At 51.7% G+C, this 11,140-nt stretch overlaps 1 protein-coding gene across 1 annotated transcript; it reads left to right on the forward strand.

The window, feature by feature from the left end:
• Positions 1-4,625: 4,625 nt before the first annotated feature.
• LOC135812988 (uncharacterized) lies at positions 4,626-10,142 on the forward strand. The gene has a single exon (XM_065326207.1). The coding sequence runs from the start codon at positions 4,626-4,628 to the stop codon at positions 10,140-10,142; it is 5,517 nt and encodes a 1,838-aa protein (XP_065182279.1).
• The last annotated feature ends 998 nt before the right edge of the window (positions 10,143-11,140 follow it).

Consider the following 11,140-nt stretch of genomic DNA (forward strand, 5'->3'; position numbering starts at 1 on the left):
TGCCTTGTACGCTTAGCGGGGCACGGTCACTGTCGTTGATCTGATGCCCAACAGCCATGAACACTGTCTTTGCCATGTTGAGAGACAGCCCGAATGCTCCACTGACCTCCGCAAATATCTCAAGCATACGCTGAGCATCCGAGTGGCTGGGTGCAAACAAGGCTGCATCATCAGCAAACTCACCATCTGTGATGACCATATCATTACCACGCTTAGATCTCTTGAAAAGCTGACCATCGGCACAGGTACGGAGCGGAAAACCAGACACTCCACGCTCTTGGACGCGTGCGCACCAACGTTCCATCACTGCACCAGCAAACAAGTTGAAAAGGACTGGTGCCATTGTACACCCTTGGCGCAATCCGTTGCACACTGGGAAGCCTTCAGTGGGGGAACCATTGACGATGATCGTGGCTGTCATGTTGTCGTGAAAAGACTTCAGAAGGCTGACCAGTTGCTCCGGGACTCCCAGCTTCAGCAGGACAATCCACAGTGCAGCACGCGGAACAGAATCTTATGCCTTCCTCAAATCGACAAACACCAGGAATCCCTTGGATTGGTGCTCGTGACACTTCTCCACAACCTGGCGAACAACAAACGTCATGTCCGTGCAGGAGCGACCTTTCCGGAAACCACACTGTGATTCAGGCAGCACACTTTCGGCGACTTTCTGCAATCGGTTTTGCAGCAGGCGTCCGAACAGCTTGCCAATGACGTCGAGGAGTGCGATGCCACGCCAGTTGTCGCAGCTAGTGAGGTCACCCTTCTTGGGTATCGGTATTATCTCAGCATTCACCCAATCTTGCGGTACTACGCCCTCCTCCCAAACCGCGGTAATGAGCTTAAACAGATTGGCATAGAATAGGTCGCAGTTGTATTTGACCATTTCCGGTAGAATGCCGGAGCTTCCAGCAGCTTTCCCACACACACACACACACACACACACACACACACACACACACACACACACACACACACACACACACACACACACACACACACACACACACACACACACACACACACACACACACACACACACACACACACACACACACACACACACACGCACACACACACACACACACACACACACACACACACACACACCACACACACACACACACACACACACACACACACACACACACACACACACGCCCCCCCCCCCCCACACACACACACACACCACACACACACACACACACACACACACACACACACACGCACCACACACACACACACACACAAACACACACGCACCACACACACACACACACACACACACACACACACACACACACACACACACACACACACACACACACGCACACACACACCATTGAACGAAGTAGGGAAATAATCATCCCATGATCTTCTACAATGTACATGTGGCTACTTCGACGTATGCATGTCATTATGCAGCATACGAAACTGCAACAACAAATATTTCAAAAGGACGTTTTTCAGAAAAGGCCATGTGTTTCTAAGTTCATTGGTATTACATGTACATGTACAATATTCACCCAGCAATGGCACAACCAAGTCTTTTTCTGCCATTACTCAGAGTTTCGTGTTAAAAAAACACTCATCACACAGCATGATAACATAAATGTACTGAAGTACATGTGTATGCATAATGGAGTGTTTCGTTCAACGAATATATGTACCGGTACTGATTTTGCCAGACAGCCACCACGATGTGTACCTTACCACCTTACACACACGCTCTGAGGCCGCTCATTGACTAGCATGAAATTGTTTGTAGTGATGATTATTATTATTATTATTATTCTCGTATCCGTCCCGAAAGGGACTCACGACGGCAGAATTAACCGTGAGCATGTGTGTGTGAGAGTGGGAGAACGAAATGAAAAAGAAAAGAAGAGTCTTGTAATAAAGGTCAAATTTAAGAAGAGCAGTACTAGACTAAATGGCTGAGCAGATGTTACTCCATTGTTTTCTGTCGCGGGCATAGGTGCCGAGATCACGAAGGTAGCTGGGCTTAAAAATGCAGATAGGTGTGAGGCGGACGTCTCGCTGGAGACTTGTGGTGAGGCAAGAGCGGGGTGCACCTATTCGAAAGGGCTGACTGGTAGCATATGTACAGAAAGCAGTGAGAGCAACATTCGCAGGGATGTCACTTGGCTGGCATAATATATGTCCTAATAGCTTCCACCTGTCCCGCTTGGCCATTTCATATACAGAGCACTGGCCAGTAACAGCATATGAATCTGCATTCGAGATGACATCTGGGTAGGTTATTCCAAGGGTACACCGCAGCTGTTTCCTATGAAACACATCTAGGCGCTTTTCTTGTGCACGGGACAGGCCATGGCAAGCAAGGTTGTAGGTCAAGATTGGTAGAACGAAAGTGTTGTATAAACGAATTTTGATGGGTGTAGAAAGCAGGTTGTGTTTGAACCATAACTTCAGAGTGTCTCCAAATGCTCTTGCGGCCAAGCCAATACGGCGCGTTACGTCCTCCCCGGAGCCGTATAGCGAGCCGAGTGTCTTCACCTGTCGCCAAGCTTCTTTACCACGAGTTGTGCCGACCTTTCTAGATGTTGTAGAGGTGGCATCTCCCAAAGTGGGTTCCAGGTAAATACGGATCCACTCAGTCTTACTGGTATTGACGGTAAGACCCCATTCGGAGAAGACGCCTGCGATGACGGGTAGGGCGCTGGTAAGGAATGATTTTGATGTGGAGATGAAGTCTACGTCATCGGCGTAAGCTATTTCTTCAGGTAGAATGTTGTCTGCTGATGGTCGGGCTGGCAGTCGGTCACGTACCATTCGTAGGGCTGCTTCCAAATAAACCGTAAACAGTACCGGTGACAAATCATCGCCCTGGGGAACCCCCGAGCTGTCTCAAAAGGTGCGGACTGTGCTTCGTTCACGCGAACTGTCAGCGCCGTGCCAGATAGCAGGTACCTAACCAGTCGTAAACCGTCCGCGTCTCCAATTTTCTCTTGCTCCATGACATCAAGCAGCTTTGTGCGGTTTATTGTGTCAAAAGCCTTGCTCAAGTCCAGCCCTAGCACGTAGATAGTAGTGTTGAAGCGTGATGATAAATCTTTAAAACTCTATTGGTAAAAAAAACAATCCAGCGTCCCCTTGATGGAGACGACCAGTTTCTAAGGGACATGCATGCTGTCACAATCAGGGTCAAATGCCAAGTCACTTAGTAGTTACGTGTATAAGTACATGTGTGTTTTTCCTCTTATAATCACGCTGATTTTGTCATCCCATTTCCCCGCGCTATTGAAATGTACCTCCATCACCTTTGCCCCCTTCTCCCCTTCTCCCCTTCTTCGTATAATATTCTAGTGATTGTTAGTCTTGGTCATATGCTGTCTGATGAAGTGTTTAGACACGAAACTCGGAGTACCAGCGGAATGAGACTTGTTTCATTAATTGCTGTGTAATATTTGTACAGTGTAAATATGTACAGTGTATGTATGTACATGTATATGTATGCACGACAATCTCAGGAACACCAGCACTGTCCTCCTCCAACTAACTACCAGCTATGTTACTTCAGAACTCAACAACACAATTCAACAAACAAAACATTTCGTTGGCAGAATGGCTTTCCGTTTCGCGTCTTGTTTCCTCGTGTTCTTCTTTTTAAATTTAGCAAACTGTAGTCATTGGCATGAAAACGTCTTGTCCGCGCTGCGTGCTCAGACAGACTTACTGAATTTGCCGTTTGATCGTCGTTCTGCAGCGCTGTAGTATTTCTCTTCTTCTGTTAGTTCTTTCTCTTCTGTCTCTCAGCGCTTACTGTCACCCAGCGCTAGGTGCAAGCACCCCCTGGCAGATTCATACTACATTGTTCTACTTGATAAATTTAATTGTTCTCTCAAACTTATTCCTTCGTTGTGTTCGAACTGTTTTTGAATTATTTTCGTTTCTTTCTTGCCATGTGCATGTGCCAGCTGCCGAAGTGTGCAGTCGCAGCAGCGCCATTTTTGAATAATTATTATGTCATTGATCATGTGATCACGAGCGATTGTTGCTAGCGCCAGATCCGCGGATCTGCTAGTGCCGTAGTGGTACGCATGCATACGTGTAGTTTGACTTGCCTGCGATAGTTTTCTGTGATCTGCTGTTTTGCACTGGAATCGCACTTGTACTTTGACCTCTTCACACTTCTCCTTTTGGCAATGCGTGTCCTAAATCTCTCCGCGAAGTTTCCGCTGATCCCGCGCGGGGTTCTCACGCACCGTGCGGCGCAGTACGGAATTTTGCACTTGTTTCTTTTCTTGTATCCTTTTCTGGTTGCATAGCACCTTTTCGGGACTGTTCCTCTGGGCAAGAAGTAGCCTTGTCTTGGTGGCTTTCTTGTTCATGGTAGAGTTTTTTTTCTTTGGTGCTCATAGAGTTTGCTTCGTCTTTCTTGTCTTATTATCACATTTACACTATCGTCATACTAAGCACAGCTTTGGAGTGTTTTGGAGTGTTGGCGAATTTACATGGTCCTTCGAGCCGGATTTCTATTGGAGAAATCAAGAACGAACAGCACTAAAGAGTTCGTACGGGACGCTGCTGAGTCACGTAACGAAAGTGTTTTGATCGCGATCGTTTCTACGTTGGGTGGAAGATCGTTTGGTTTGTTAGTCATGTCCGTCAGGCGAAGCCAGCGGGAGTCACGACGACCGAACTGGTACGGCGTCGACGCGGACATGGAAACGCCCGAGCCCTCGGTGAGGGAATATTCAGTTGCTCCGTCACTCGTTGAGTCTGTTACTAGTAGTGTTAGTACCGTACGCAGGGCGAAACTGGCCGCACAACTCGCCTCTGAGGAGAGACTTGCCGATTTACAGCGGCGACAGCACCAAATTGAGTTGGAGAGTGCTGAAAAAGTCGAGGCTATCAGAGTTGAGATGGAGATGGCGGCCATAGAGGAAAGAACGTCTGGTGAGCGTAACACGCATATGGGCACACCGACAAATTTGGCACCGACACCAGCACCTCGAGCCAGAAGTGCGCGTGGGCGTTTGGATAAACCGTCGCCACCCCCGAAACCACCGTCCATGCGGTCAGCGGTCGGCACTGTGGCAGAGAGTGAGGCAGCATCCGTAACCTCTCTGCACCAACAGCTGGATGCACAGCAACGAGAGCACCAGCTTAAAGAGCGTGCATACCAGGCCATGCTCCAGCGTCAATCGGAACCGGTCGAGCAGTTGGCATCAGCTTTGGGGGCTGCCATGAAGGCCATGGCGCCTAACAGCACTGATCATATGAAGCGTTTTGTCGCTCGGCAGAGTGCCCACAAAGATTTGCCACTGTTCTCTGGGAGCCCCGAGGAGTGGCCCGCCTTCCTAAGCTCATATGAGCGGTCAACAAGGGAGTGCGAGTTTTCTCCAAGTGAGAACATGGCTCGGTTGGCAAAGGCGCTAAAGGGAAAGGCGCGAAACCTTGTGGCGGGAATGCTGACAGTTCCTGACAATGTTGACCAGGTGATCAGCATGCTGAGGCTCAGGTTTGGCAACCCTGACCTCATCATCCAGTCGCTCATAAAGCGCACCAAGGAATTAAACAGCATTAAAACAGTGGATCTGGAGAGCATAATCGAGCTCACCAGTGCTGTGCGGAACCTGGTAAGCACCATGGAGCTGTTGGAGGAGACGGATCATCTCACAAATCCGCAGCTCCGCCAAGACATCGTGGCAAAGCTGCCAAATGAGCTGCGCCTCCGCTGGGGAGAGCATGTGCAGAGTCTTGGTCGCCGTTCCACGCTGAAGGATTTGTCAGATTGGCTGACAGAGCGTGCGGCTGCAGCTTACCATGTGAGCCCACCAATCGTTGGCAACACCAACACCAGCGGTGGAGAACAGCCGAAACGGCGGGCCGGTCAACTAATGGCGACTATCTCCGAACAGAAGCGCAAACCAAGGGCATGCGCCTTCTGCGAGAAAGCCGGCCACTCAGTTTCGTCCTGCAAATCATTCAAGGATGTGAGCCAGAGTGAACGGCGTAAGTGGGCCCGGTCTGCAAACCGGTGCTATGTGTGTCTCGGGTATGGGCATGGTGCACGAAACTGCCAACGGAGCAAGCCATGTGGCGTAGATGGCTGCACGAGTCTTCACCACCCTCTGTTACATCCGCAGAACTATGAGCAACAAGGACAACCCAGAGTCTCTGCTGATAGTGAGCAGACTAACTCCATCACGACGGGATCACACGTGACCTGCAGCATGCAGAAGCCATCTGCGAGCGTCATCCTCCGAACAGTACCGGTACGCCTGAAAAATGGCGACAACGAAGTGATGACGTACGCACTGTTTGATGAGGGATCTACAGTGACACTAGTAGACACCCAATTAGCCAAGACCCTGCAAGCGTCTGGCCCAGTGAAGCCACTGTCTCTCACGTGGACAGATAAGCAGCATCAGCACCATCCTCAGTCCATGTCCTTGAACCTGCAGATTGCTGGGTTGCAGGGAGATGAGACCTTTCAGCTGAGAAATGCCAGGACAGTGAACAACCTCGATTTGTCGTGTCAGCCGGTGACGTCTGCAAAGGCGCTGAACCAGTGGCCGCATCTGAAAGACGTGCCGGTCCACACACTCGATAACAAGAAGCCCCAGCTCCTGATCGGCCAGGACAATGTCAGCCTGACGGTCGGGCGAGAGGTCATTGAAGGCGCGCCCAACGCGCCGATCGCCTCGCGAACCAAGCTTGGGTGGGTCGTGCACGGTCGGTCATCTCATCGTCAGGGCAGAGTGGATGACGTCGTTCTGCAAACCATCTCTACCGAGGATGAAGAGCTTCACCAGCTAGTCAAATCGTCGTTTAGGACTGACGATTTCGGAGTCAAGGTGCCGCACGCTACAGCCCACAACCGTGAAGAGCTGCGGGCATTTGAGCTGCTGCAGGCGACAACACAGCGGTTTGACGAGACTAGGTGGGAGACGGGGCTCCTGTGGCGCAAAGACGACCCAGTGCTGCCACGTAGCTACGGCAACGCGTTGAATCGACTCCGCAGCCTTGAGCGCAAGCTTGACCGCAACCCATCGCTGCTAGCGAAGTACGACGAGAAGATTGCTGAGTATGTCGACAAGCGCTACGCGGAGATCCTATCTCCCCATCAGGCAGCGGTGGACTCCAACACCACCTGGTATCTCCCGCACTTTGGGGTCACCAACCCCAACAAGCCGGACAAGCTACGGTTGGTTTTCGATGCTGCATCGAAAACCGGGGGAAGTAGCCTGAATGACGCCCTGCTCTCTGGCCCTGACCTGTTGCGACCGCTGCCAGCCGTACTGTTTGGTTTCCGCGAGGAGGCCATCGCATTTGGTGGTGACATACAAGAGATGTTCCACCAAGTGGTCATTAGGCCACAAGATCGCTGCGCTCAACGATTCCTGTGGCGTGGGCAGGACCGCAACAGCAAACCGACTGTCTACCAGATGAGGGTGATGACTTTCGGGTCAACCTCTTCACCGACGTCGGCGCAGTTCGTGAAGAACATCAATGCTGCCGAGCATCGTGACAAGCTCCGTGCAGTACAGGGTATTGTCGAGCATCACTATGTAGATGACTACTTTGACAGCTGTGCCGAGACCAAAGAAGCAGTCAAGATCGTGACAGATGTGATTGACATCCACAGACAAGGTGGCTTCCACATCAGGAACTGGGTTAGCAACTCACCGACTGTGCTTGAAGCAGTGCCGATTGAGATGCGCGCACCATCAAGCATCGTAAGTCTGGACGTCGATCCTGCAACGTCAGTGGAGCGTACGCTGGGAATGATCTGGGACCCCAGTGCCGACACGCTTGGTTTCCATGTCAGTAAGCTCCGCCTAGAACAGATGCTGACATCCAAAAGCACGACGAAGCGTCAGGCTCTCAGCACTGTGATGTCAGTGTTTGACCCACTCGGCCTCGTTGCCTGTTACTCCATCAGAGCTCGAGTCCTGATTCAAAGCATCTGGCGAGCGTCCATTGGCTGGGATGATGAGCTGCCAAGGTCGCTGCAAGGCGAATGGACGAGCTGGTGTGAGGAGCTGACGGAGCTCGGCAAGCTGGCAATACCAAGATGCTACAGTTTGAAGCCCGGAGGAGTCGCTAACGTCCAGCTTCACGTCTTCTGTGATGCCAGTGAACTTGCATTCGCCGCCGTCGGCTACTTTCGCTTTCAGCTGAACGACGGAACAGTCGACACGGCGCTCGTTACGGCAAAGTCCCGGGTCGCACCGCTGAAGCCGCTGTCAATACCGCGTCTTGAGCTGCAAGCCGCGCTGCTCGGAGCTCGGATTGCAAACGCAATCACTAGCAGCCACAGGATCCAGCCCGACTCCACCGTGTTCTGGAGCGACTCGCGGACCGTTCTCTGCTGGATCAAGTCAGACGGTCGCCGCTACAAGCCATTCGTCGCACATCGTGTTGGCGAGCTGTCTGAGCTGTCGAACCCAGATGATTGGCACTGGGTGTCGACGATCGACAATGTCGCAGATCTAGCCAGCAGAGGCGTCGCGGTGAATGAGATCCCGCCAACAAGCCGCTGGTTCACAGGTCCAGCGTTTCTGAAGGAGCCGACATCACAGTGGCCAACGGTACCATCCACCAGTGAGCCTGTTGAGAACGACGCCGATGATGCTGAACTGAAAAAGGAGTTCGTCGGACATGCTGCTCAACGTACAAATCGCCTCTGTCTGCCAGACCCTGAACGGTTTTCGTCATGGCACAAGCTTGTACGCACCACGGCATGGGTAGTCCGCTATGTCCGTAAACTGAAGGCTAGTGTTGCAAGGAAGTCGACCAAGCTACCAGCTGAGTTGCTGGCGTCCGAAGTTCAGCACGCACAGACGCTGTGGTGGAAGACCGTCCAGCAAGACTGCTTTCCTGATGAGCTAGCATCACTGCGGAAGGGAGAGCCAGTCAGCCGTAGTAGCCGCCTCTACAAGCTGTCAGCTGGTCTCGATGATGATGTCATCAGGGTGTTTGGTCGAACCGATAGTGCAGCCGAACTCCGTCCATCAGCAAAGCGACCAGTGATATTGGACCCAGACCATCGGTACACGCGTTTGCTACTGCAGCAGCACCATGTGTGGAATGGCCACCATGGACAGGAACGCATGGCGAACAACCTGCGCCAGTGCTACTGGATTCTGAAGCTACGCGTCGCTGTGAGAAGAACATGGACCGAATGTCAGCGGTGCAAGAACGAGCGTGTCATTCCGCTGCAGCCTGAGATGGGCCAGCTACCAGAGTGCCGTATCACAGCCAATGTCAGACCATTTACGAACACAGGAATGGACTACTTTGGCCCAATGGAGGTCACGGTTGGTCGTCGTCGCGAGAAGCGGTACGGTGTGTTATTTACGTGTATGAGCACACGAGCAGTGCACTTGGAAGTTGCACACAGCCTCACTACCGACGCCTGTATCCAGAGCATCAGACGTATGAGCGCCAGACGAGGGCAGCCAGCCGCCATCTACTCAGATAACGGCACCAATCTGCGAGGAGCAGACCGAGAGCTGCGGGAGAGCATTGGTGAGCTCGATCAGGATCGTCTGACTGCCGAATTGACGGCTCGTAGTATTGAGTGGCACTTCAACCCTCCAGCAGCTCCCCACATGGGTGGGGCCTGGGAACGACTCGTGCGATCCGTGAAAGTGGCTTTGCGAGCATCACTGACGGAACAGCATCCACGTGATGAAGCCTTGCTGACTGTGTTTGCTGAAGCCGAGAGCCTGGTCAATGGTCGCCCGTTAACGCATGTACCTCTGGACGCCGAAGACGACGAATGTCTGACACCCAACCATTTCCTGATTGGTACATCCAGCGCAGCGCTATGTCCTGGAGTCTTCAACAACGCCGACCTGTGTTTGCGCAAGCAGTGGCGTGTCGCCCAAGCGCTCACAGAGATGTTCTGGCGTCGATGGGTCAAGGAATACCTACCTACGCTAACACGTCGCACCAAGTGGCACCAGCCATGCCGTCAACTGGCACCCGGTGATGTAGTTGTTATAGCTGACGACAAGGCCACACGTGGAGTTTGGCCGCGTGGCATCGTGATCGCAGTTCACCCTGGCCGAGATGGCACCGTTCGAGTCGCTGATGTCAAGACAACCGCCGGAGTGTACCGCCGGCCAGTAGCCCGTTTGTGTTACTTGGATGTACGTAAGTAACTGCAGTCAGTTACTAGGTGGGAGAATGTCCGCGCTGCGTGCTCAGACAGACTTACTGAATTTGCCGTTTGATCGTCGTTCTGCAGCGCTGTAGTATTTCTCTTCCTCTGTTAGTTCTTTCTCTTCTGTCTCTCAGCGCTTACTGTCACCCAGCGCTAGGTGCAAGCACCCCCTGGCAGATTCATACTACATTGTTCTACTTGATAAATTTAATTGTTCTCTCAAACTTATTCCTTCGTTGTGTTCGAACTGTTTTTGAATTATTTTCGTTTCTTTCTTGCCATGTGCATGTGCCAGCTGCCGAAGTGTGCAGTCGCAGCAGCGCCATTTTTGAATAATTATTATGTCATTGATCATGTGATCACGAGCGATTGTTGCTAGCGCCAGATCCGCGGATCTGCTAGTGCCGTAGTGGTACGCATGCATACGTGTAGTTTGACTTGCCTGCGATAGTTTTCTGTGATCTGCTGTTTTGCACTGGAATCGCACTTGTACTTTGACCTCTTCACACTTCTCCTTTTGGCAATGCGTGTCCTAAATCTCTCCGCGAAGTTTCCGCTGATCCCGCGCGGGGTTCTCACGCACCGTGCGGCGCAGTACGGAATTTTGCACTTGTTTCTTTTCTTGTATCCTTTTCTGGTTGCATAGCACCTTTTCGGGACTGTTCCTCTGGGCAAGAAGTAGCCTTGTCTTGGTGGCTTTCTTGTTCATGGTAGAGTTTTTTTTCTTTGGTGCTCATAGAGTTTGCTTCGTCTTTCTTGTCTTATTATCACATTTACACTATCGTCATACTAAGCACAGCTTTGGAGTGTTTTGGAGTGTTGGCGAATTTACACGTCTGGTTACTTGTGCGCCAGAGAAACGTGCTGATTTTTCACAATTTCAAACGCTGAGTGGCTTCAAAATGAAGATATTAGCCGAACGAAAAGGGGACCGATGACAGAACAAACCTCCACGCACCAAGGCTAGCGCACAGCTTCGGCACAGCCAAGTTCCCA

Source organism: Sycon ciliatum, chromosome 3, assembly GCF_964019385.1.
Source record: "Sycon ciliatum chromosome 3, ocSycCili1.1, whole genome shotgun sequence".
Taxonomy (NCBI): Eukaryota; Metazoa; Porifera; class Calcarea; order Leucosolenida; family Sycettidae; genus Sycon; species Sycon ciliatum.

Coding starts and splice junctions, on each gene's coding strand:
- LOC135812988 (XM_065326207.1), top strand. CDS start 4,626: ATGTCCGTCAGGCGAAGCCAGCGGGAGTCACGACGACCGAACTGGTAC.